General features: G+C 41.6%; 1 protein-coding gene across 1 annotated transcript in view; it reads left to right on the top strand.

Moving 5' to 3' along the window:
- The first annotated feature begins 421 nt into the window (after window positions 1-421).
- SUZ12 (SUZ12 polycomb repressive complex 2 subunit) overlaps window positions 422-27,654 on the top strand; it is a 53,898-nt gene continuing 26,665 nt past the window's right edge. The window contains exons 1-8 of the mRNA XM_060253198.1: window positions 422-971; window positions 2,589-2,635; window positions 2,719-2,783; window positions 5,658-5,726; window positions 10,765-10,814; window positions 13,240-13,325; window positions 15,124-15,355; window positions 27,416-27,518. Coding sequence (XP_060109181.1) covers window positions 626-971; window positions 2,589-2,635; window positions 2,719-2,783; window positions 5,658-5,726; window positions 10,765-10,814; window positions 13,240-13,325; window positions 15,124-15,355; window positions 27,416-27,518 — 998 coding nt within the window. The 5' untranslated portion in view covers window positions 422-625. The remainder of the gene's footprint in view (window positions 972-2,588; window positions 2,636-2,718; window positions 2,784-5,657; window positions 5,727-10,764; window positions 10,815-13,239; window positions 13,326-15,123; window positions 15,356-27,415; window positions 27,519-27,654) is intronic.

Here is a 27,654-nt window from a genome sequence, read left to right as displayed (position 1 = left end):
CCGCCTTCGTCTGTTCCCGCGCGCGGACTCCTTTAATTAACGTCGGAGTCGGGGGGGGGGGAATCCCACAATACACAGACTGGCGGTTGGGAGCTGTCAATCTCAGGGAGGCAGGCGGGCTCATTCGCGCTCTCTGAGGGAGCTGGACCCGAGTCGTTGGTCAGACGAAGAATTCTCTCCCATCGTGCACTTCGGCAGCACAAGCATGGGGAGGGAAGAGGAGGAGCAGCGCCGCTTTCCCGCGAATTCAGTTCAAAGGAAGAAGACGAGGGAGGGGGGGCGAGGAAAGCTCCCAGCGGTGAAGCGCGCGGTCCAACCAAACTCTTGCAGAGCCTTCGCTATCGTCATGCCTGGGCGGGCTCTCCCTCGGCCAATGACGCGGCACGGCGCCATCGCGGCCGCCAATAGCCGCTCGGCGGAGGGGGCGGGAGCGGCGGCGGTGCCGTCGGGTTTGGCTGGATAGAGAGGGCGCTTGAGGAGAACGGAGCGGGGAGACTTAGAGGAGTTGAAGCGCGGCGCTTCCACTTCCTCCTTACCTCACCTTGCCTCTGGCCACCTTCCCTCCCCCCGCGTCCCCGTTCGCTGTCGGTCTCCGCTACACTCCCGCCCCGGCGAAGAGGCCCTCATGGCTCCTCAAAAGCACGGCGGCGGCGCGGGGCCCAGCTCGGCTGCTCCCAGCGGAGGGGGAGGCGCCGTCGCTGCCACCGCCACGGCAGGAGGAGGAGGAGGTGGTGCTGGTGCTGCTGGGGGGTTCGGTGGCTCTACCTCAGCCGCCACCCCGGGCGGCAAATCCGGCGGCGCTGCTACTGGCGGAGGCGGTGGAGGCAGTAATTATTCTGGCGGCACCGGTGGCGGGGGCTCCTCGGCGTCCTCAGCGGCGGCTGCCTCGGCTGCGGCCCTCCCGCCGGTGAAAAAGCCGAAGATGGAGCAGATCCAGGCCGACCACGAGCTCTTCCTTCAAGCCTTCGAGAGTGAGCTGGGGGGGGGAGGGGGAAAGTGGGGGTGGGGGGCGGCGGAACAAATTCCTTCCTCCAGTTATACCCCGGGCCGAGGTGGGATGGGCGGAGAGAAGCAGCATTAGGCGCTCGTTATGGGGATGCGGCGAAGAAGGCACCTTTTCAGCCCTGTGTGCGCGATGCGAACCTTTCTGGGGAATTGGCAATTGGTGAGGGGGGCCTCAGGAGGCAGGGCTGTTGCTTCTCTGTCAGAGTTGTCAGCCCGAGGGGACGGGGGCGCAGGGAAATCCGTGCCTTGCTAATTGTTTCGTTAACGAAGTGCTGCCGTGCACTCCCGTGTCGACGCTTTTGAGTGGCACAGAAATTGCATCTCTTGCTAGGATTACGTTTGGGGGCTCCTTTCTCTCGAGCCTGCCGAGACCCTGTAAGATGATACCTTGTTGTTTTGAGTATCTTTTTTGATACCTTTGAGAGTTCATTCATAAAGAGCTAAAGATATTTTCGGAAACCTGATCTTCCTGAACTGTTTTGTCCTTTTCCTGTTGAGCAGTGGATATCCCATAATAATTAAGAGTCTATCCTAAGTGTGCCAAATGAGTTACCAGTATTTATGGAGTGGAAAGGAGCGGATGATGCCTTATTGTGATTACTTAGAAGAAAGTTATGAATTTCACTTTTAAGTTGCATTCTAAAAAGAGAGTGTCTTGATCAAGCATTGGGATGGAGTGCTTGTGAGGAAAACTAAGTTAACAGAAGATGCAAGGTTCCACAGTCCAATTCCAGCATACCTTGATAATAAAAGAGCAACTTAACTACATCATGAAAAGTCAGCAGTGTAGCTGCCTGTACTACAATCAAAGCATATTGTCATGTTCTTTATGATAGAAAAATCTTGTAGGTTGAAATTACAAGTGGTAAGAATTTAATATGGTTTATGGTACTAGATTTGGAAGTTGATGGGGCTGGAAGACAAGGACGTCATCAGTTTAGTGTGTGTTAAGCCTATTTTGTCCAGGTATTTCAGAGACTGTTTTATTGTAGTTAGATTTAAGAGGCTTTTTTAAGGAGTTCTGAGTTGTAACTAGGCAATACCCTGTACAAGCAGTCTTGTACATCTTGAGTAAGTCACTATTAATACCTCCACCCCATCCCAATGTGTTGCTGTTTACTATTAAAGTGTGCATATGTTCTATAGAAACTGTTAAAGTTGTTTACTTACAAATATAATAAAAACAACTTGTATACAAGAATTAGTGCTGTTTCTCTTGGCTATTCAGATCAAGAGGCGGTGACAGAATTAGGTTGGAATTTTAAAATAATGAGCTTCATCTCTTTAAGTTGAATATTATAAACCTAAAGTGCTTACCACAGTTTTATATGCTAAAGGTATTTCTCAATTTATTAAATGTATGGCAGTGTTGTGCTCCATTTTTGAATACCTGGCGATGCTACACAGTAAGCATCATTTAGTAGTAGCAGTTTGTAGGTTACTGTTAAAGGCTTACTTTGCTTAATAGTTGAGGTACTTACTAAACATGGTTGAGAGTGAAAAAAATTGTTTATTCAGAAGTCTGTTGTAGGAAAAGTAGCAAAAGTGTCAAATTGGCTGCTTGTTCTATTTTTTTCTCACAGAACCAACGCAGATATATAGATTTCTACGTACCCGCAATCTTATAGCTGTGAGTAATTTTTTAATCTTTACTTTTAGTTTAAGATTATCCTTAATGGCAGTGTTTGATGGACTTTTCGTTTTCTATTGCAGCCAATATTCTTGCACAGAACTCTGACTTACATGTCCCATAGAAACTCCAGAACAAATATCAAAAGGTAACTTCAATCATTCAAAAGGGCATGTTATTTAACATGCTAAAGTTTTGCCCCCCCTTATCCAAAGATATGACAATAATAGTATGCAACTACCAGTTTATGAGATGAAATGTCACCATTTCTATAACTAGGATCAAAAGTATTGTACTCTTACACCGAGCATGACCTGATTGCTTTATTTATGCAGTCGGGGGAATTGATGTATGTCATGTGTCTTGACTTATTTGTATCGTGTGTACTGCGAAACTAAAGTGGCTATTTGGAAATGTGCCTTATTGACGTTCAGCAATGAAAAGTGTTGACAGCTCTATGATGGCAAAGATGTTAAACACAGCAACACAAACAAAAGATCAGAAATACAAAAAATCAATCCAGCTCAGGTGCATTTCATAACAGTTCCTGATTAACAATGAATAGTGAGTGTCATTTAGTTGTTGTGCCTGAGCTGCTATACCATACAGTCAGTGCTGTTTTACTAATGGCAGGAACTGTCTATACACCATTCATATTGAGCTTAGTTTTAATATAATGATGCAGAAACCAGTTTAAAGGATTGGTGTTTGTAACTCCCGCTGTCCATCATTTAAACATGAAGCCTTTGTCAATCAAGGGATCTGAAAATCAGGCCAAAATGTAAAGCTTTGAAACCTTGCAGCATGTTATAAAATATTTATTTGAGATAAGATTAATTTTGTAACGTCAACTTGAGTGGCATTAGAGGTGTAAAACATTATTTAAGTCGAAGAAATGTAGTGTGCATTTTAGGGACCGGCTCTTGTAAGGCTGGGAAATCTTGTCTGAATTCAGAAGTAATAAAGAACACACAGGAATTTAAAGAGTAAGTTTGAAGAAATGAGCGTTTTTAAGGTGAGGAGTGCTCCATAGATTCTTTAAGTACATAAAGGAGCTGCTGTTCTGACTGTTCTCTGTGATGTAAAGCAAGAATATGTGTTTAACCAGAAGGTTATCTAGGCAAATTTAATTGGAGATTTTCAAGAATCACTTTAGAAACATTAAGTATGTTTGATAGGTTTAGGTGTAACCAAAGCTGTAGCTTTTCATGCAGGCAGATTAATGATGCTTTAAGATTATGGTTATACAGCTCTGATTCTGTGATGTTAGGTTACACCCAAAATCAGTGGTTGTCTAGTAGCCACAGCTGCTATTGGATAGTGGTAGAGAACACTTGCTAGATGTAGATCTTGATTTTTCTGGTATTGGTTGCATTTTGGAAGATACCCATTTAAAATGTGATGTGATCCTTTGGGGTAAATCTTAACCTTTTTGCACACTATTGTTTATGTCTAGCAAAATTGTCTTTATTTTTCTGCTAGTAAAAATCTTCATTGGCATTCTTTTATATTGTTATGTGGCATATATCTTTTCCTGTAGTGCACTGAAAGCACATAAAACTAGATTTCTCTATATTGCAGCTATTGGTTAAATACCATATTTGATTATGGCCTAAATTCTTAACTATAGTACTTAAGCCATGTTTGCAAGTAGTCACTTGCTGAGGTAAGCCTTTGGCACCAAGATACGAGGATGTAAAGCTTTGGGAACTGGAAAAATTGGTTCCTTGTTTTGTTATGTGTTTCCAGTCTGTGTGCTGCAAATGATTAGGGTAGATGTGTGTGAGTAGGCTAGTAAATCTGAGGGCTCTCTGTGTGAGCTAGCAGCTTCACTGAGTGATTTAATTGTGAGTGTTAAACATTTGCTGCTGTTTTTACTGGAGATAAATTGTACTGATTGTGGAATAAATTCTGCTAATGAATCTATATGAACATTTTGTCAAAGTAGCTTAAGCTGAGTTATAGAAATATAAAGTCAGTCAATATAGTTATGTATGAATTTGAATGTAGTTTTTATAGTAATTGTCGCAAGTAGATTATATTGCATGTAGCATGATGTAGGACTAAAAGTGCATAATTTTCATTTTTTTTACTCTACAATATTATACTTTTAGTTAACTCTCAGGGATGTATGTTCTGTGAGTTTAAAAAAATGTAAAACAAAATATTCAAGTTGTAATGCTCTTAGTGTATCATCAGATCTAATAAAAGTCAGATATCTGTCCAGCATATCAGGAGGCTGGATTACTTGTCACTTGGCTTAGATTGAAGTATATTACAAAGAGATTTTGTTGTTTGCAATATGAATAAGCTTATAAATCATAATGCCCAACCTTATCTTTAATTTTACTGACTGAACGTCTGATCAATAGCGCTGAGAAGTTGTGTATCAGCAACAATTCAAATGACAGTAGCACAATGAACTTAACTTCTCTGTTCCATAAACATCCCTGGAAGGCATTGTGTCAAACAATCTGGAATTCTCATGCAGACATGTATATCCCAATAAATTTTCCTTTACAGTCATCTAGAGAAATATAATTAAGTATCTGTAGTATGTAGTTGGATTTTTAAGATTAACAAATATAGATTTTTCAATCATTTACAGGAGGGTTTTTTTTTTAGCTTTTTGTGTTTGTGTGTGCACCTGGTAGTCACAGCTGACTTCTAGTGGCCCCTACTGGGACTTGGACATTCAGAGTGGTGGCTTTTTATTACCTGCCTCTGTGTCCCAGCCCTGGTATTCCTTGGAGGTCTACATCGAAGTACTTGCCATGGTCGGCCCTGCTTAACTTCCAAGAGCTGAGGAGATCAGGCTTGCCTGGGCTGTCCAGGTCAAGGCACTTATACGAATTCTTGATTACTTTTGTTAGGAAACAGACCCAAGCTTTGTATTCAAAACTAAGAATTGTTTTACTTGTATAGACCTGGGATTTTTTAATTTGGCAAAACAGTATTCTTAGAAATATTTATGAAAAAGAATTGTACTGCATAATGAATTTAATTTCTATTTTCATTACAGGAAAACATTTAAAGTAGATGAGATGTTAACGAAGGTGGAAAAAATGAAAGGAGAACATGATTTGCAAAGGTAACCTGCACTTCATCAACATTAATTTATTAACATTAATTTTCTCACTTTTCAGATCCCATGCCCAGCAAACGGCGAATTTCGATTGTATGTACCTAGTGTTAGGGTCCAAGGACCGAATGGGGATTACATTGGTTTACCACTGCCCATATTGTCTGGCTTCTGATACTCTAGCAGAGGTGGTCTCAGACTGGATGTTGAGGATACCCATTTTTTGTACTAGGGAACTTCAGCATCAATACTGAACCTACTTTATCTGGAGCAGTTTAGGATTTTGTAACCCTTATAACTGCCGGAGACATCATAGTAATTACATATGGCAGGCCATATATTGAACTTCCTCTATCAAGGATAGGTAACTGCCTAGCTAAGTTCAGGCTTTTAGGAATGCCTAGCCAGAAAGGTGTAGTGGTTAAGAGTGGTAGACTCTAATCTGTAGAACCAGGTTTGATTCCCCACTCCTCCACATAAAACCTCGTGGGTGACCTTGGGCCAGTCGCAGTTTCTCAGAACTTTTTCAGCCCCATCTGCCTCATAAAGTTCTTGTGGGAAGGGGAAGGGAATGCAGTTCTATGTAGCTTTGAGATTCCTTAAGGTAGAAAAGTGAGGTATAAAAACCTCTTCTAAACTCTACAGTGGTGGAGCTGATTAGGATGGACTAACCCTAGAGACTGATAAATAGGGGGGATCGCTCTGATAGATCTCACTGTGTTTCCCTATTGATGTGTCTGGGGATCCTGACAAAGCTCTCCCCTCACACCTTTTTTAAACATATGGTGTTCAACTACTTTGTTACTGAAGCAGAAAGGATAATGGGAAGAGTAAAAATGGAGGAAGGCTTACAGCCTATTTTGTTGAGGTCTGCTGCTCTGTGATGATGGCAGAGAGTACTCTTGACTTTTACTCAGTTGCTTCATGATTTAATTACAAAGCACTTTCTTTGCATGCTTTCTTACTTAGATGTCGTTTTAATTACGAATAATCTGAAATTTAAACCTGTCTCCTCCATTTGCAAGTATTTGGATGAATTTCATCTTGTGCATCATGAGGATATGGAGTGCTTGGATCAGTTTGGCTAACTACTTGCTTACTAGATATTTGACATTCATGGGTAATTATATCTAGTTGTATAGGTCCAGGAGGTTAAAACCTCTTAGTGCAAAAAGGTGGTGGTTGTCTCTGCTTTGTAAGAGGCAGTGGTAAGGTGACTCTTTAAACCCTATTTGACCAGTGCAACTATCACCCTTTGATGGTTCCTTTTATTCTTGGGCAAAGTATTTGAGCATGTGATGGTAATTCATTTCCATTTCTTCTGGGTAACTGTCTAGATCAGGGGTCCCCTGAGCCTGCAGGCACCTTTGGAATTCTGACATGGTGTGGGGACAATGCTTAATGTCACATAGAATAAATGTCAGATTTTTGAGAGCTGCAAGATATGAACAGCTATTACACACATGTTTTTTATTAAATCTCATTAATGCTTTCTTTGCACAGAAAGATAAAATACATACGTATGCATTTTACAACACGACCATGCTAGAAGGAGACTTTAAAAAAAACCCCACAACAATCTGGGAATGACAGTCCCCATAAGACCAGCATAGGGAAAGGGTAGGGAATTATTTTTTTGCTCCAAAGGGGGAAAGAAACACATGTACCATGTAAGTTGCTGACCACTATTTGCATCATTATGCATCTCTCTTTGCCTTGACACCAAGGTTAGTAAATATAGCTCCTACAAGAGCTATGAAACCAAGGAGGAACCCTGCACCACCCTCTTTAATTCTGTCCCTCCTTCCAGTGGGTCAGCCTAATGGGGGGCACCTGAAAAAGGTGTGAAATGTTATTACAGGCGAACCAAGGGACATCATGATTTCACTGCTTCTGCAGCTTCCTGGAATCTGGCAGGAGACTAGTTAATCTGCTTACTTCTAAAGCCCAGAACAGGAGGGGGATGCAGCAGTTCCCCCCTTGCTCAGCAGGCCTGCAAACCTGTCAGACAGTGGTGCTCAGCCGGCCTCTGGCTATCAGGCCTTCGCCAACCAGCCAAGAGAAAGGCAAGCCTCTTCTGTTAATGTCATAGCTTTCTCAGGTAGGCCACAGGGCCTGCCATTCTGTGAAGGCAGCTTAAGTATCTTGTATGTCCATGTGACATTATTGGAGGAAGTGGTTGGGGGATTTCAGTTGGTTGTTATCAATATACTGAAAGTTCTAGCTGATCTCACTTGGTCTTGACACAGAATCAAGACCTAGGAGTATGATGAGGGCTGGTACTAAGATGGATTTTTATGATTAGGGAGGCAATGGCCTTCCATCCTTTTGTATCTTACATCCCACCAAAGAACCTGGAACTCATTGTGATAGAAACAAAGTCCCACTTTTCTGAGAAGAACTGTTACATTCTGTTACATTTAACATTTACAGTAAGTTTTAAACCATGAGGAAGGTTACTACCATGGTGCTGGAAGGTCACAGATGGGTCCTGCAGTGAGGGAGAAAGAATTTTTTGTAGATGTTATGGAAACTGAGTCCCTCATTTAGGACCCCCCCCCCCATGGCTGGCCCCTTCCATCCTCTTTTATGAAGTGGGCAGAAATTGCACTTGTATTGAGCTTTTGGGAATAAAATTCTGTTCTATTTAGCTTCACACTGAGGATTCAAAATGGCTTACAAGGAAACACAAAAATATAGTTTAACCAGATAAAGATAAATACAACAGAGCTCCTAGATTGGCCATGGATGCACTGGCCTGGTTCACCCAGAGCAACTGGCCATGGCCAAGCTTAAATACACATAACAGAGAAGGAAAGAAGCTCATTTCAGATCTCACTTAGCTGGTATACATATTCCCAAGATTCCCTCCCCTGCTAAAATGAAGTTAAGCCACTTCTGTGCACTTATGTATTTTACTGTGTTCTTAGAGGCTAGCTGTATATTTGCTTCATTTATACCTAGTTTTTCTGCTTTTCCATAATTTTGTTATGGGGCAGAAATAGTGGGGCATTTTAAAATATATTCAAGAGTTTCAAAAACAATGGATTGGCAGACTAAGTGGTAAACTACATTTTGCAAAGTGGCTCTTTCCTGCATCTCTCACCTTGTAGCAGCCCCTCAGATACTCTGAAAAGTAGATCCTGGGAATTATGGGGCTGTTGGGAATGGAATCCTCCTGATGTGACTCAGAGAACTGATGGTCAAGGGGAATATCTGCAGAAATTGTATGTTCCCTTGACACATGTCTTTTGTGATAGAAAGGGTCTTCTGATTGTGCTAAGCAGTGTACATTTGAACAGTGTCTGCAGACATTGGCATATAATAGGATTAAATTTTTTTCAGTGGTACTCATAGTTCATATTGTACATTGGTATAACATAAGGCTGAGAATAGCTTTTCTTGCAATAGATTCTTTGCTTTAGAATAGTACAGCAGTTGTCTTAAAATAGTAATTTTTAAAGACCCAGGTATCAGGTGCAATGAATTTAAATTGACTAAAATAGGGTTCCTACCTGATTTGCTTTTCCTATATTTGCATACTTTGTAAGAAGTAGAAAAGAAAGACAGCTAAAAAGCTTTAAATCACAACAGCCTGCAACAGTAAGATGAGCCACTGCAACAGAAAGAGACATGTTATTCTAGGGAAGGGCTGGCACTGATGCACAGTGCAAAGTTGGTCAGAGGTGCTGAGTGTCATAAGAATTTGCCTTATATCAAATTGTACCATTGCTGCATCTAGCTCACTGTGATAGCAGCTGTCCAGGCTCTCAGGCCTAGCTGTCTTTCTCAAGATCTGTATCCAATACCATTTAACCAAAAGTGGCAGAAATTGAACCTGGAACCTTCTGCACACAAGGTATCCCAATAAGTGTCACCTCCAGCATGATCTATACTTCTGGTTTGTCAGTTTGGAACAGATAACTTTTTCCTAGCTGTAAACCTGCTTCTGTAAGGGAGTACAGCCCCATCTGCAACATACTGTGACTCCTTTTACATTAATTGTATAATTAGCCAGCATCATCATGCTCTCTCATAAAGGTGAAGGTCGTAAGAAAAGTTAGGTGCAGAGTGAAGGTAAATCCATGATGTTTTAAAAAATCAGTTTTATGTTTTAAAAAACAAAAAAACAAAAAACCTGAAAAAAGTTCTAAGCTTTCAATCCTGAGCATTGCTTCCACTTGTGCCTGCTTAACTCTTATTGTAGAGGTTGTCCTCCAGTGCAAAGAATTTCTGGTAGGCACTATTTAGCCCAAAGAAAAACTAGCTTTGCATGATGAGAAGAGCCCACCAGAGAAGCGTACTCCATAGCAGAGGACTTCCTCCAAAATGGACAAAAGAGGAACAGAAGTGGAAACAAAGCTTAGGATCTAAGGCAGAGTTCCATTAATTTTGCAAATGCCCCTTGTCTCCCAGATTCTGAGCGGCAAGGCTGCATAAGTAGAAGTTTGGGATTGCCTCCTGGATAGTATAATGCCTGTATGTAATTGTAAATCACTTGGCTTGACTAATCTCCTGTTCAGGAAATGAAATGCAGAGAGAGACTCTGATTTACATCATTCATTAAAGCTGTTAGCATTATGTTTCTTTAAACGTGTTATTTGGATGTGTAATTTGGAGTTGGATCAAAATGGTTAATCAGATGTTAAAATGCCACTCTTGTGAATGACGACTCCATGCACCAATAGACATTTCAAATGTACAGGTCTCACAGTGCATGAGGCAAGTTCAAGTTTGGTGAGTCTCTTAGGAAAAGCAGCCTTAACCTTGTACAATAGCCAATGTATAAAATTCTGTGCTCCCAGTCAGCCTTGGGCTGTAACAGAACAAGGAGGTGCTGATCGGTTGTAACATTGTCTGGCTGTCTTTAACGTGAGCTTGTAAGTATTACTGCTTGTTTTCTTTTTATCATGGTGTTTTGCTAGCAGAAAGATATAAAGCATTTGTAAGTGTTCTGTTTGCAGATGTGTGTAGAGTAAATATCTGAAGAGTTATAAACAATATCTGTGTTCAAAACAGTAAATTCAAGTTTGTCTCCTTAATTTAGTTTGACTGCTCATCTGCATCTCACCTTTACTGGTTTCTTCCATAAAAATGGTATGTATTTCACTGTTTCATCTTTTGTCAATGAATGGCAATAAAAGGGGGGAAAGCAATCAGGTGTACATTAAAACATATAATCGCCAAAGAGAAAAATCATACAGAATCTATCAATTCCTTCTTCTTTAGCTACTGTAATAGTCTTAGCTCCTGGCAGTGCAATGATGTTGTACAAATTCAGAGCTAATTCCATAAATTCATAAATTAGTCATGAGGTTTTAAAGTAATTAAATTATATCATGAAATGTGAAATGTTTTCCTTGTACATGTTAATTGCATCGATCTTAATGAGAAATTGTTCCTTGTAGAGCCATTGGTTTGTGATGTTTCTGTTACACTAAAGTTAAGGCTACTGAGGAAACTACACATTATTTTATTTATTTATTCGATTTATATCCTGCCCTACCCCACCAAGGTGGGCTCAGGGCGGCTTACAATTCCATGCAGGAAATTGGTAGTGAGTTAGTGCCTAACAATCCTTTATCTTTGGAAACTGCAATTTTTCATCCTTGGAGCTAGTTTTTATTATGCTCAGTATAAGATATTTAAATATTTTTGTGGACTATAGTATTCCCCTGGACCTAGGGCTCATTGTTTAGTCCTCTATTTGGTTGGTTATGTTGGACTCTTTGGCTGTGCACTGTGCCTCTATAAAATCTTTCCTTTATGGTTAAGCTGTAATACCTTGTAGTTTCAGAGTTTTATAGTATTCTAGATTTTAAGTGATGGAGTTGTTCAAATAAGTTTTCCATTTATACATAATTGAGTTATCTGCCATTTAATTAAATTCCTTGGGGTTAACAACCAATCACTGGTCAATAAATTTGTCTTATTTTGTTAACCTTCTAAAAGTAAACATATTTAAATGCTAGTGCTGCTACCCCAATAATCCTTATGGGGAAATATACAGGCAGAAATATTTAGGAATAAGCTGTTCATCTGTTGTGTATTGTAAAATAGGCAGTGAGCTCACAGTTGAGGGGTGTATTTGTGAGAAACTCCTGAGCTGACAAGGAAGTGATAGAAAGAAAGGAAAGGAAGTTAAGTGCAATTTATTAATTTAAAAGATTTGAGCCCTCCCATTCAACCTAAAGGAGAGCCAGTTTGGTGTAGTGGTTAAGTGTGCGGACTCTTATCTGGGAGAACCGGGTTTGATTCCCCACTCCTCCACTTGCACCTGCTGAAATGGCCTTGGGTCAGCCATAGCTCTGGCAGAGGTTGTCCTTGAAAGGGCAGCTGCTGTGAGAGCCCTCTCCAGCCCCACCCACCTCACAGGATGTCTGTTGTGGGGGAGGAAGATAAAGGAGATTGTGAGCTGCTCTGAGACTCTTCGGAGTGGAGGGCGGGATATAAATCCAATATCTTCTTCTTCTTCTTTCCTTAAACTCTGGGTGATAAACTCTAGGGCAGAAGTGGCCAAACTTGCTTAACGTAAGAGCCATATTAGAATAAACATCAGATGTTTCAGAGCCTCAAAACATGAATGTCAGATGTTTCAGAGCCACAAGATGGAAGGAATGAAAATAGATAGAGAGGTGGAAAGAAAGCAACTTTAAGTGCATTCTCCAAGCTGCTGACTGACTTGGCTTGGAGAAGTGATTTAAAGAGAGAACTGCCTTCCCAACCTGGCTGATTGTGGGGTTTTTTTTTTCGGGGGGTGGGGGGCTTGAAGAACCACACAATATGTGTGAAAGAGCCACATGTGGCTCCCACGCCAGTGTGGCCACCCCTGGTCTAGGGCAACTGGTGTTAACAAAGAGGAGCAAGCAGGTGGCAGACTGCCCAAGTGCAGTAAAATTTTTCTATTTATTGGTATGAATAATTGTATAGGACCATTAGTCCTGGTTAGAGATGTAAAATTTACAAACATTTTGAAGCTCGGAAAAACCCCCAGGTTTTTCCCGTTGTTTTAAAAAAAAAACAATTTTTAAAAACCCAAAAGTAACAATGATTCATATTTCCTCTCCGCAGTATTAATAAAAATAAAAAACTCATTCTCATAAAAATTGGGAGAGGGAAAGTGTATAGAAGGGAATGGAGGACTAAATGTCAATGAATGGGCATGACCTAGGACTTGCTTGTCCTCAGTGCACAGAAATTAGAATAATCTGATACCAAACATATTTTTTTAGAAATGATTTGAAAAATATTTGAACACCTTGTCTTAAAATACTTTATTCATCATGTTAAAATAAAACGTTCCATAATATTTTTTTTTCTTTTCTGTTCTTTTTCCCCCCAATATTTTTTTGGGGGAAAAGGCTTCAGGAAAAAAACAGGGTTTTCTCCTAAACTTTTCTGTTTTTTTTCTGGGCCTTTGCATCTCTAGTCCTGGTAGATACCATAGCAGTGAGCATTGTTTTCCTGCTATACACAGAGTATAGTGCATGCTTTTTCAAAATTTAATTTTCATCCTTTTTAGATAAGCCATTGCAAAACTCAGAAAATGAACAAAATTCTGTAAATCTGGAAGTACTACTTGTAAAAGTTTGCCACAAGAAACGGAAGGTAAGCTTTAGGGGTTTTCTAATATCTTCATAAAGCATAGGCTATATAACATAATCTAAATTGGGGTCATGGCATCCAACCCCATCACACCTTGGCAAATAGAAGGGGAAGACATGGAAGTAGTGACAGACTTCACATTTCTGGGATCCAAGATCACTGCAGATGGTGACTGTAGCCATGAAATTAAAAGACGTTTGTTCCTTTGGAGGACAGCTATGGTGAACCTGGGCAGTATAATAAAAAGCAGAGACATCACCCTGCCAACAAAAGTCCATATAGTCAAAGTGATGGTATTCCCAGTAGTCTTGTATGGCCGTGAGAGCTGGACCATAAGGAAGGCTGAGCGCAGAAGAATAGATGCTTTTGAGCTGTGGCGCTGGAGAAGAATCTTGAGAGTCCCTTGGACTGCAAGAAGATTGAATCAGTCAGTCCTAAGGGAAATCAACCCAGACTGTTCCCTGGAAGGTCTGAAGCTTAAATACTTTGGCCACCAAATGAGAAGGGAACACTCGCTGGAGAAGATCCTGATGCTGGGAAAGACAGAAGGCAAAAGAAGAAGGGGACGGCAAAAGATGAGATGGCTAGACAGCATTACTGATGTAACAAACACGAATTTGAGCAGACTTTGAAGGATGGTGGAAGACAGGAAGGCCTGGTGTGACTTTGTCCATGGGGTCGCAAAGAGTCGGACTCGACTGTGCAACTGAACAAAAAATTGAGGTTGCCAGATAGTTTGTGAGCCACCAGTAGCTTGCTGGTTTGCCAAAAGTAGCTTGCACAAGACACTACTTCCTCATCAGCTGTTGAGCACTGAAGGAAGGCTAATGGGACAGGAGGTTACCAGCACCAAATAGCTGATGGAGCTAGAGTGCACCCAACAAGCTCACGAGTCCAAGTGTGCCTGACCTCATCAGCTATTTGGCACTGTTGGAGGGAGCAGCATGTCAGTGGGGTGGGAGGGAGTGCAGAGGGAGAGTGGACCTGCCACCCCAGGAAAATAGTTCATACTCCTATTGGGGAAAGCAACTCTTGCCAACAAAAAGATTGGCTTTGTTTGAGTAATTTGTGTGTGGCAGCATTGTAGGCTATGGACAAATTGCTCATAAAACTGTAATATGTTCTGATGATTTGCTTTATGCGTTTTCTGGGTATTTATACTTTATTACTGTTGTGTTAAGTTTCTGAAGAGTCAAGCTTTCCATCTTAATCTCCTATTTAAAACTATATTGTTGCTTTAAAGTAACCATATAAATTTGGAAACGAAATTAGTTACAATTTGCCTGGACTTTTTGCCTTGAACCCTGTTAAACGCCTAATCTATGAAATGTTACTATCAGTTCACCATCCTTCAGTAATCATGTTGGATTAAATATTAAACAGTTGCCTGTTTAGGAAAATTTGCTTTCTGGTAAAATACATGATTCAGGATTAATCCTTTCAATCATATTCTATTAATCCTTTCAATCATATTCATTGTCTTTTCAGACTGAAAGTAGGAAAGTTGGTTTTATTTCTTTTAGTATATGCTTTAGTATTTGACATCTTTGGAACTCTTGAAGGCAGATATTTGCCTATGTATGACTTATGTCCAGTAGGTTTAGAAGATTCATCTGAACTACTTACGTTGGCATTCTGTTATGCTCAGATGGTCTTGTGTTTAGGCATAGTCAGATGAACAATTTTCTAACGCTTTGGTTATAGTAATGTCAAGTTCAGAAATGATTCTCAACTTCTGAAAGTGTTGTACTTTTTTCCAGAATCACTGAAATGTTTTTAATTGAATTTTATTTGTCTACAGGATGTTAGTTGTCCCATAAGGCAAGTACCTACTGGTAAAAAGCAGGTACCTTTGAATCCAGACCTCAACCAAATGAAATCAGGCAGTTTGCCATCACTTGCAGTTGCCAGCAATGAGTTTGAACCCAGTAACAGCCATATGGTGAAATCGTATTCATTGCTATTCAGAGTAACTCGTCCAGGAAGGAGAGAATTTAATGGAATGATTAATGGTGAGACTAATGAAAACATTGGTAAGTATGCATGAAGTCTGTTTGGAACTTCTTGTTCATTAAATCATCCTGGCTAAGGAAACTGCTGTTTTTATATGTTTATAGAAGGCATCAGATTGAATCTTGTAGTAATTAACATTCTTAGTACTCAGTACGTTTATTACAATCACAGATCAGAAAATACATTGAGATATTACATATGAATTAACTACAAAACACAGCCAACCAATTAGTTCAGGGGGAAAAATTAGCCAAATAAGACTAAAATGGATTTAAAATTTTCTAAGAAACACTAATCTTCTGCCGAGTTAGGATAGCCATGGCACAAAATCTTGCTACCATAGCAGTGATTTCATTAGAGCTATCTGCTAAAAGTAAAGTAGAATAAAATTGGTTAGGCCTGCCTAGATAGGCAGTGATTATTGGAGTGATATATTTAAGCTAAATCTCATGATACAATTGACAAAATAGAAGAACGTGCTCAATTGTCCAGATTTACAAGGGCAAATGCAGTTTGTAATTAACATTTATAAGGTGCTATATAGTGATGGAGCTAAAAATGCTTGGTCTGCATTTTCTGTTGTAAAGGAAAAGACAATAAGGAAAGGAAAGATGCTGAAGGATAAGAAATCTTAGCTTGGATCCAGCCAAATGCTTTCATAGGCAGAAGGATATCTGTACATGGAGTGCAACTTCCTTCTCTTCCCTTCTTGCTGGCCAAAATTGGAGACATTTGGGTCTACAGTAGGAATCTGAAGTTAGAAAGTCATCCTTTGTTTATGGAAATCCTCCTGTTAATGAAAATGTTTGGCTGGATCCAAGCCCTTTAATATCCTGCTATTTCTCTCAAGTTTTGCTATTACAGATGTCTTTTGAAACTTATATTAAGGCAATTGGAATTGACTGGTTCATAGTAGACATAAATAATCGTTGATATATTTCTGTGTCGGCTAGAATCTTGCTGTTGTACAAGATACCCTGATGACTAGCAAAATTGGTAAATGATGTGCTTCGTATTGTTCCCTTTGAAACAGCTCTTGAATATAGCCCTAAAATGACTGATATTTTGGCGTTGGCTACATAGTCAATAAGAGCCCCGTGGCGCAGAGTGGTAAAGCTGCAGTACTGCAGTCAGAGCCCTCTGCTCACAACTTGAGTTCGATCACAGCAGAAGCTGGTTCAGGTAGCCGGCTCCAGGTTGACTCAGCCTTCCATCCTTCTGAGGTCGGTAAAATGAGTACCCAGCTTGCTGGGGGGAAAGCGTAGATAACTGGGGAAGGCAATGGCAAACCACCCCATAAAAAGTGTGCCGTGAAAATGTTTTGAAAGCAACATCACCCCAGAGTCGAAAACAACTGGTGCTTGCACAGGGGACTACCTTTACCTTTTTACATAGTCAATGCACAGGACATGAAGTATTCTTTGATGTAGAGGACAGCACCTCTAGCACAGAGGATGTCATACCATAAAGTGAAATACTAGATTTGGGGAGTTTTATTGATCCATCCCATTGCTTGAATTTCTATTTTTTCATGTGGAATGTTCAGTAGCTGCCATGAACTTGGCTTATTTTACTACTGGCCCTGTTCATGCAGGGCTTATGGGAATTATTGAGAGAAAACATATGCTGTCCCTCTGTATTCCTCAAGAACAGCAAGCATGTTTCATGTTCATTTTGGAGCCACTGCTTACAAAGGAATGTTTTCTTATACACCCCACTACAGGATATTCTGATATACATCCCATTACAGGATATTACAGGATTTAGCACTTGGGAGTTCAAGATTTTTTCCTAAAGCTCCATCTAATGTCTGTATTTAAAGTCAAGCTCTGAAAGGAATGAAATTCCTAATTTCTTTACGTGTCCACTTTCTAAAATGCATGTCATCTTTCTTTTTTTTTGTTTTATACATTCAAGTTTTAAAGATATAAAAAGAAGAGGACAGGGAAAAGACCAGGAATAAAGAAAAAAGAAATATACAACAACTTAATTCTGCTCTAACCATTAATATAAAATACCTATATATATTTTAAAAAATGGTAACGTCAGGAGTAAGCGTAGTAAGCCTTTGACCATTTGGAAATTAATTATTTACACAAACTATTAACCCACATGGGGTTTGGCCCCTCTTTTCTCAATGTTATTAGAACTCTTTATTCTCACCCCACAACCAGAATTCTTATCAATGTCCTCTTTCACTTTCCTATGGCACAAGGCAGGGGTGTACTTTGTCATCTCTCTTATTCGCTATCTCTATAAAACCGCTTTTTGAATCTATCCGTCATGATCCTATCATCCAAGGACTTTCAGTCAACAATTCAAATTAAACCTCTTCACTGATGATATGGCTGTCTTCCTCTCTGATCCTATAAACTCTCTCCGCAATCTTGACTCAACACTGTCATCATTTGGTGCTGTCTCAGGCCTTAAAATTAATGCCACCAAATCAGAACTATATCCTGTCTTTTTTTCCCCTTCTCTAACTTCTATTTTGAATCCTCTCTCCCATATAAGTGGGTTGACAAATCTTGGAAGTACCTAGGGATTAACATCCCTCTTTGTTTTTCAGATCTTAAAGCCCACAATTATTCTGATCTGGTACGCAAGCTTTCTTTCCTTCTTCGTGATCTCAACTCCAAACACTTTTCTTGGTATGAAAGGCTCAGCACCATCAAATCCATGATACTCCCACAATTCATTTTTCTGTTCCGCATGCTCCTCATTTTTAGGACAACTCTGGTTTTTTCCAGGTTGGAATCCTAGCTCTTTTAAGTCCTGGAGAAAACTTCACAAAACTAAATTCTCAGATATACTCCAAGGAGTATTGCTTGACAGAAGCCGTCTTCAGCAGAATTCTAATATCACTATCCCAGGGTTTGAATACCTCCAAGTTAAGCATCTTATCAATTCCCTTTTACCTCGCACTAACTTAAAGAGACCCCTTACTCCCTTTGAATCCCTTTGAATTTCTTCTCAAGGACAAACACTTGCAACGCAAGGGACTCTTATCACAACTCTATTCCATCACCCTTTCTTTGGACTTTGACCACCCAGTCTCATCAAGCTAAGTGGCATAGGGATTTTGATCTTGATTGGTCTCCTGAGGTATGGGACTCCATTTGAAATGCTAGTCCTTATAGATCTAAATGCATAAATGTATAGTTCCACTCATTCAAAGTTTTAGCATGTTGGTATACCACCCCTAAGCAACTTTCCTTTATACATCACGATCTACCACCTTCTTGCTGGAAGCTGTGCGGCTCACCTGGCTCCTACCTTCATTGCTGGTGGGGGTGCTTTTTTAGCTATGATTCCTGGAAGAAGGTAGTTTCTTTTATTCAGAAAATCACTGGCTACGCAGTTCCGTTTACCCCTGAAACTATTCTATTGTTTTATTGGCCAGATGGCAGTATTCCTTCCTACCGGAAGGACCTTTTCTTTTTATTACTAACCGCAGCCAAACTCACCATAGCATGCACTTGGAAATCTGCTCATCCTCCCCTTATACATAATTGGTTCAGAACTATTTGGGATTTTTTTGTTATGGAGAGACTCTCAGATCACATTTACTGCGTACACAACCCCCACTTTGCCTCTAAATTCTATATCACATGGGAACCCTTTCTAGAAATTATTCATAATGACTCTGTTTTAAGTTCGTACAATGCTAATACTAGTAAAATTCTGTATTTTTTTTAGAGCTTAGGCTAATATATTTCTTTGGCAGCCTCATCGTGTTTGTGTATATTTCACAATATAAGCTCTAGTGTTGATGCACAGACAGGCTCAGCTTTGTTTCCTAGCTGGTAATACTCACTTTGGACTGTGTCTTTGTTGCACTTCTGTTTTTATTGTTTAATGTAAAACTGACAAAATTGATAAAATAAAGTATTGTTTTAAAAAAAGGAGTAAGCATAGTTGGAAAGCAGTAAGTGAACTAAAGATCAGTTATAATTTTACATAGAATATCAGTACTTCGGGTAAAGTCCCAAGTTAAAGTATTACAGCTACATTAAGTAGAATTTATTCCAAATTGTCAAACCTGATGTATAAAGGGTTCCATAGAGTCTCTATCTCTAGATTTGATTTTTCCTTCAAAAGAAGAAAGTTTATCCAGTTCAGCTGTTTCACGAATTTTGCCAATTAAGTCTTGTTTTTTTGGAACATCTGGATGTTTCCAACTTCTTGCTAAAAGAATCTTCTTGCAGTAATAGGGATCATTGTAATAATGTGGATCATTAAATGTTTCATGCTCTTCGTACTGTTCTGTAAAAAAATGTTCAATAAAAATAAAATTTGCACAGTCAGTCACCACTAAGCTGTGGAATCTTGTGAGCAAAAATTTTACTTTGGGAGCTACTGGCATTAAAGTTGTGGGCTACTGCATAAATTAGCTTGCTCTGGGACCGTTTTTTCTGAGCTAAGGCAAAAATGTGTGAGCTGGAGGCTAAAAAACCATGAGGTAGCTCACACCAACTGAGCTTAGAGGGAATTCTGGTCATTGGTCTCCCCCAGCTTCATGGTGCACCATATTCTTGCCAGTGTTAGTGCATTGATCTTTAATTAGCTAGTCAGCACAATACAAGGATCTAATTGTCCAGGTATTCTGTGCTTCATATATCACTAGCCTTCCTTGAGGGCAGGATCATGTATAGGAAGAGGGCAGACAATTAGAAAATAGTGCAGATAACATGGGCTGGAGAGCTGTGGGGCTAGATGAGGAGCTTCCTCATTGAGCACTAAAATCCGGAAGACTAGCATTGCAGAGTAACTGCCCTATAGTGCTGATTGCTGAACAGGAAGTTGCTTGCTTGTTTCCAGATCTGAGCAGTGTAGTGTGTGTGAGACGTACTCTCCCTGTTCTGTATAATCAAGAGATTGATGTTATAGTGTGCACCCTGACCCTAATTTCTTATACTCCCATTACAGGATATTCTAAACTATTAGTGATGTGTGCCATTCACAATTTAAAAAGTTGAGAAGAGAACTCTAATGAGGATTGGAGGAAATGCTTTTCTTTCAATCCTGCTTTGTTTTCCTGCTCCTAGGATTTTCTACTTCAAAGACTAGTGTACCTGGATCTCGGGGTTGGAGTGGAATTATTGGAATTGAGGGATGTAGACCTTGTCGCACATGTCCCTCAATTCCAAACTTTCCACTCCCAAATACTGAACTGTTGGTGGCTTGGTCAAGTTTATGCTTCTCTCTCTTTGCTCAGCTGCCTCTGGTATTTTGTACTACCTGAAGACAATAAGCCAGCTCAAAGATTATTTGGTAAATGTATAAGCTGTATTTTTTCCATACCTTAGTAGCCCCTTGAGTATGCAAGAACTTTGTCTAGGCCAAGGTAACCCCATTTTGCTGCTATACTAATAGGCATGTGACCATCAAGCTTAGTAGAAAGCTGTAATTGTCCTTGTAAGGTGAAGCCTCCTGTTACAAATTGACTGGGCTGGTCTGTTGATTCACTTGTTCAGGGCACTAAACAGTTTTCAGCCTGCTTTTTAAAGAAGTTTGTATGTCTAGTTAGGATTAAACTCACATACGAGATGGCGGAGAACTGAAAAGGGATCACTGGAAATAGTGCAGGTAAGGGAAATATAGCTCAAAGGCAGAAGAAAGAAAGGATGAAGTGGAGAATATGTAATGATCCGAGAAGTAGGAGTCAGATGGAAGGGTAAGACAGCTTAATGGGAGCCAAGAATTGTGTGGGGAGGGTAGGTTTTTAAAGGTTTTTATTGTATTTTATTGTTTTATTATATGTTGTACTCTGCCCTGAGCCCTATGGGGAATGGGCAGAATAGAAAAAGGTTAAATTTATATTGATTTAAACTAATTGGGCAATTCTTTGGCTTCAGTAATGGGGAGTGGGTGGGGGTATCACTTGATTAGAAGGCCCTGGACCAGCCTCATTTCCCCCCTAAATCTCCCGTGGACTGGAGAATGCTGATCTACTTCGTGGTCTCTGTGCAGTCCCACACATGGGTTATCCGTCCGGATCGAACCCAACCTCGGAGAATTCAAAGCAATCTTAAGCGTTAATTTTGGCGCTCACTCCCTCTCGTTCTGGGGAGGAGGCATCCACAGCGCATGCCAAGAACAGGAGAGAGGCGCTCCACCCACCCAGTTTCTTCTTTACCACCGTCCGGGTTACACCTACCTCACTGCGTCTCCGTTTTTTCTCTGCAATCTTCACCTCGCTACTTGCGTCTTCATCGTTCTTCATTTCAAATTTTCATCTTCACCTCTCTGGTATTGTAAAAAAAACCCCTTTATTTATCTTTCCTTATCTTTCTCTTTCCCCTCCCCAACCTCTTCCCGGGCGGATGGAAAGGAAGGACAACAAAATCATTTTTAAAAAGTGCACTCAGTGTGGGGCTAAGATTCCGTCTACAGACGGACACTCCTTGTGCCTTTTCTGTTTGGGGTTGACCCATAGAACCGACACCTGCCTCCACTGTTGTCAGTTTGGGAAGCAGGCTAAAAAGAATTGCGTGGCTAGGCTCAAAAGCCACATTCTTGAGTCCTCTCTACGGCCTGTGATGTCTCAAGCCTCGGGATCTCAAATTTCGCCGTCATCCCTAACCACGCAAAGGGAAATGGCTCAACCGGCAGCTTCCGTGGCATCAGCTCCCAGCAAGCATAAGTCTGGGAAGCACTCCAAGAAGTCTGACGATTCCAAAAAGAAACATCATATGGAAAACTTCCACAAAACCATCGGATTCAACAACCCATCGATTGAAGTCGAGGACAGATCATCGATCTTCGGCTCCTAGGTCTCCCACTATGACCTCGACATCGTACCCGACTGCTCCCGCTACAACTTCGATGTCAACGGTACCGACTCCACCCGAGCATACTGATACAAGGCTTGAAGAGATCATATTCTTTCAAGGTCACCTTCGATCCACGAATCCTTACCAGAAAAGATCCTCGACACCGAGTCGCCTGAATTACCATGTCTTTGAGTCAAGTACTGTAGGTCACCATCTTCGGAGTTGCATTTGTATCAGTACCGTGAGGAACCACTTCACCCTTGGTGCCGTGAGATGGATTATCAGTACAGGGAACATCAACCGTGAAGATTCCTACCGTCCTCGGTACCGTGAGGAGATCTCCTGTACTAGATCCTTCGGAAGCCCTCACTGTCCAAGACATTATCCCTTAGTATCTAAGCCATTATCACCAACCAGGTCCACTTCAGTCTGTTCAATATTTTCAAAACAACAACCTGAACAGCCTTCCTTGACAACTAAGTCTGTGATACCTGCCAAGCCTACTTATTCGGCTCCCACCGATGTTGCCATTGATGCTCCTGAAGAATCTGAAGCCGAGCACTCAGACTCTTCCCAATGAATGACTTCTGCACCTCATCCTCCAGCCTCGGATATTACCAAACCAACCAACCTTTCACCATCGGAGGGATCCAAGGCTTACCTGAACTTACTTTCTAACATGGCTGCCACCCTAAATATCAAACTCACCGCTGACCTACCCAGAGTGTCAGACGTGGTTCATGACTTGGTGCATGCAGACTTGCCGGCGGGCTCTTTTCTCCCTATGCTCCCGGTTCATCTAGAAGTTTTAAAAGAGGCATGGGACAAACCAGCATCATTCCCACCTACATCCAAGAGGATTGAGTCTCTCTATAAAATTCATGCACCAGATTCAAAATTTCTGTTCAACCATCCAGCGCCCAACTCTATGATCGTTCACTCATCATCAAAGTCTAAGCAGACGCGCACCCGGTTCCACCTGAAAAAGAAGGAAAAAAATTGGATACTTTAGAGAGAAAGATCTACTATCTTTCCACTGCTACTTCAAAAATTCACAACTATCTGGCGTATTTTTCAGCATACACATTTAATTTGACCTCCCAACTTAATACTTTAGTTCCGTCCTTACCAGACTTAGCACAGAAACAGACATCGCACATCCTTCAGGAGCTCTCTCGTGTCAGTAAACAGCAAATTAATTCAGTGCGTCATGCAGTGGCGTGTTCATCTAGAACCATGGCCACGTCCATCGCCCTACGCCTCCATGCCTGGCTCCGTTCTTCTACTTTACAGCCTGACATCAAGTTCAAAATTGAAGACCTACCTTTTGATGGTCAAGGACTCTTCAACGCCACTACAGACGACATTTTAACCAGAGTCCATGACAGCAGGAAAAGGGCTAAGAGGTTGGGAGCTAACCAGCAACAGTCTCAGCCAAATTGACAGAGTTTGGAAACCCTCATTTTATAAGCGGCCCCGCTCTCCTAAACAATCTGATTTCTGGAAACGCAGGGCACCTCCAGCCGAACAGCCATTCCATCAGAAGGCCCGTCCACAAACCACAAAGAAGACATCCCCAGCATCAAAACAGTCTCTTTGGCTCTCTCATACCACATCTCTGCCCACCACAACATTTTACAGACATCACCAGATATCTTGCTCAGATCACCAGACTAAGTCCCTTTTACCCCATGTGGGAATCGATAACATCAGATTCTTGGGTCCTGGCGATCATCCACAGGGGCTACATTATAGAGTTCGATTCGTCCCTGAAGCTCCACAGATTCATAACTACCCCTCCCTCCCTTCCTCTCCAAAAAGAAATCACCTTGCTGGACAAGGCGGCTATAGAAGCAGTTCCATTGCAGTTCCATCACACAGAGTTCTACTCCCGGTACTTTCTGGTCTAAAAGAGGGACGGGGGGGTCAACGTCCTATACTAGACCTGTGCAAACGCAACCAGCATATTCGTTACAAGAAATTCCGCATGATTACCCTGCAATCCATTTTATCACTAATTCCAGAGCAGGCCTGGATGGCGTCAATAGATCTTCAAGACACTTACTTCCACCTCACCATCAATCATCATCACAGGAGATTTCTCAGGTTTGCCATCGGGGATCAACATTACCAGTTTCGTTCCCTTCTGTTCGGTCTTTCGACAGCGCCGAGGGTCTTCACAAAATGTATGGCGGTGGTGGCAGCCTTGCTCCGACAACAGAAGATCTACGTCTACCCATACATAGACGATTGCCTTGTTGTGGCTCAGTCCAAGGAACAACTCCAAACGGACGTCTCTACCATCCTGGCTCTCCTAGCCTCGTTAGGCCTGCAAGTCAATCTAGCAAAATCCAACCTGACCCCTGCGCAGAACATTCAGTTCATAGGAGCATGCCTTTCGACTCTAACACACAGAGCTTACCTTCCGATGGACAGAGTGCACCATATCAGTCCCTTGTCAGTACCATCATTATGCACTGTACTCAAACAGCCTTCATCTTCCAACGTATGCTGGGTCTCATGGCAGCAACCACTTCCGTTCTGTGCTTTGCACGGCTCCACATGTGCCCTCTTCAACTGTGGTTTGTCGACATTTCACCCACAGCGACAACACCAAATGACCCTACTTACTGTTCCATCGCACATCCTACCATCTCTACAATGGTGGACACTGGAACGCCATCTCTTGACTGGAATGCCATTTATACAGCCAACCCCGTCTGCCATTGTCACGACTGATGCTTCGAAGTGGGGATGGGGAGCCCACTTGGGAACGTTGACAGTTCAGGGTCAGTGGACAAATTACAAAAGATCCCTCCACATCAACTGCCTAGAACTCTTGGCAGTTCACAAAGCTCTGAGATCTTTTCTACCATCTCTTCACGGCCAACACATTCAGATCACTTCAGACAATATTGCCACTGTCTTCTACATCAATCGTCAAGGGGGCACTGCTGCCGTCCGCCTCTGCAAGCGAGTCATGTCCCTATGGCATTGGAGCATTGCACACGACATATTTCTGACAGTTGTGCACCTACCTGGAGTTCAGAATGTGAAGGTGGATGCACTAAGCCGACACCTAGTCAATGATCACGAATGGACCCTCAATTGCCAATACCTTCAGTCAGTCTTCAAAATTTTTGGAGTCCCAGAGATAGATGTCTTTGCCTCACCTCACAACACCCAGTGTCCGCGCTTCTACACTCGAGGTCCAAGAGATGCATTCCTTCACTGGTGGTCGGGACCTCTGCATTAATTATTTCCACCAATTCCTCTCATCACATGGTCACTCCAGAAAATCAAGCTAGATCAGACCAATTGTATCTTGATCACTCCATGGTGGCCTCGTCAACCCTGGTTCACCACTCTTCTTCTCCTTTCGGACAACACATTCCTCCAATTTCCCAGAGTAGGCAATTTACTCTACCAACAAGAAGGCAAGGTCCTGCACCACAACCTTGGTCTTCTAAAACTGACTGCCTGGAAGATCAGTTTTTGAATTTTCCTTAGGAGGTTCGCCATGTCATGCTTAATGCCAGAAAACCCTCCACTAGGAAATCGTACTCTCTGAAATGGAAACGTTTTTTGACCTATGCTTCCAATCATAATTTCCATCCTGAACTTTCCACTATAGCCCAGATTTTAACATATACGTTGTCTCTTTCTAAGGCGGGACTAACTTATTCTTCTTTAAAAGTGCATCTAGCAGCCATCTCAGCCTTTCATCCTCACATTGAGGGATGCACTGTTTTCTCCCACTCTGCAACTAAAGCCTTTATGAAGGGAATCCTGCGCATCCAACCTCTAATTCGTCAGTTACAGCCCACTTGGAGTTTATCTCTCGTCCTGAGCCAACTCTTAAAACCACCTTTCGAGCCTATGGCGTCTATCCCTCTGCACCTTCTGTCATGGAAGACGGCATTGCTGGTGGCACTTACATTGGGTAGAAGGGTCAGTGACATTTGTGCTTTCAGGGCAGATCCTCCATACACTATCTTCCATCATGATAGAGTAATATTACGCCCTGACCCATCCTTTCTACCTAAAGTCGTTTCACCGTTTCATTTAGGAAAACCTTCTATTCTGCCTTCATTTTTCCAACATCCTAGTGATGAAGGTCAATGGGCCCTTCACAATTTGGATGTGCGTAGGGCTCTTGTCTTTTACATTGAAAGAACACGTTCTTTCCTCACTGACACTAGACTTTTCGTAGCCTATGGAACCCGCAACCAGGGTCGCAAAATCTCAGCCCAAAGATTTTCCAAATGGGTAGTTCCAAGGGCTTCCCAATAGAAGACATCTGCGCTGTGGCAGTTTGGTCTTCTCCATCTACATTTGCCACACACTACGCCTTAGACATCTGTGCTCGGCGTGACGTGTCCTTCGGACAGGCTGTATTACGTTCCATTTTTGACTGACATCCCCAGTCTTCTATTCTGTAAGTACATTCCTTATTTTCTCATATGCCTACTTAACCTCAGTCGTCTTATTACAGATCCAGCACCCGCCTCCGGGCAAAATAGCTTGCCAGTCACCCATGTGTGGGACTGCACAGAGACCACGAAGAAGATGGACAGGTTTCTTACCTGTAACTGATGATCTTCGAGTGGTCATCTGTGCAGTCACACACGCCCGCCCAGCCTTCCCCGCTGCTGGATTGTCTTAACTTCTCTACTTACTAGATTTCTCTATACAGCGGCTAGAAGAAACTGGGTGGGTGGAGCACCTCTCTCCCGTTCTAGGCATGTGCGGTGGATGCCTCCTCCCCAGAACGAGAGGAAGTGTGCGCCAAAATTAACGCTTAAGATTGCTTTGAATTCTCCGAGGTCAGGTTCGATCCAGACGGATAACCCATGTGTGTGACTGCACAGATGACCACTCGAAGATCATCAGTAACAGGTAAGAAACCTGTCCTTATCCTCTGTGGTTGCAGGTTTGTTTAACTTCTATTATTATTTGGCATATATTTTGTTTAACCTACACTAAAGCAGTATTTTTAGGCCAGTCTGATCATGGAGAGTTTAGATTTGTCAGAAAGTAGGGCACTACTTAAAATCAAACAGTCCGGTTGTCCTGTCTGTCCAGCTACAAAATTAAGGCAGTAGAAAATGTAAATGTTCCAACTATATTCATGTCATCAAACCAAAATGGCATGGGAGGAGTTTAACTTCCCCACTTGATCATGCAGTCTTTAAAAATAGCAGCTCCATTAAATCAAGTTCAGCATCTTTCATGCTAAACAAGCATGCCAGTAAATATGTATATTTCTACCGTGTAACTAGAATTTTTATGTGTTAAATGTAGATGTAAATGAGGAGCTTCCAGCTAGAAGAAAACGCAATTCTTCCAATCGTGAAGATGGGGAAAAGACTTTTGTAGCACAAATGACTGTGTTTGATAAAAACAGGTAACTGTTTTTTAAGATTCTCCCATGACATGTCAAGAATATTTCTGAATTTCATTTTTATTGTTCTCCTCCATACTAATTCGGACTTCCTGTTTTGGGCAGTTCTCTATCCCAGAGTATAACTGAAAATATTTTA

This window comes from Heteronotia binoei, chromosome 13 (genome assembly GCF_032191835.1).
Source record: "Heteronotia binoei isolate CCM8104 ecotype False Entrance Well chromosome 13, APGP_CSIRO_Hbin_v1, whole genome shotgun sequence".
Lineage (NCBI taxonomy): Eukaryota > Metazoa > Chordata > Lepidosauria > Squamata > Gekkonidae > Heteronotia > Heteronotia binoei.
The sequence above is the reverse complement of the archived record's forward strand: the minus strand, read 5'-3'. Positions and strand labels throughout refer to the sequence as shown.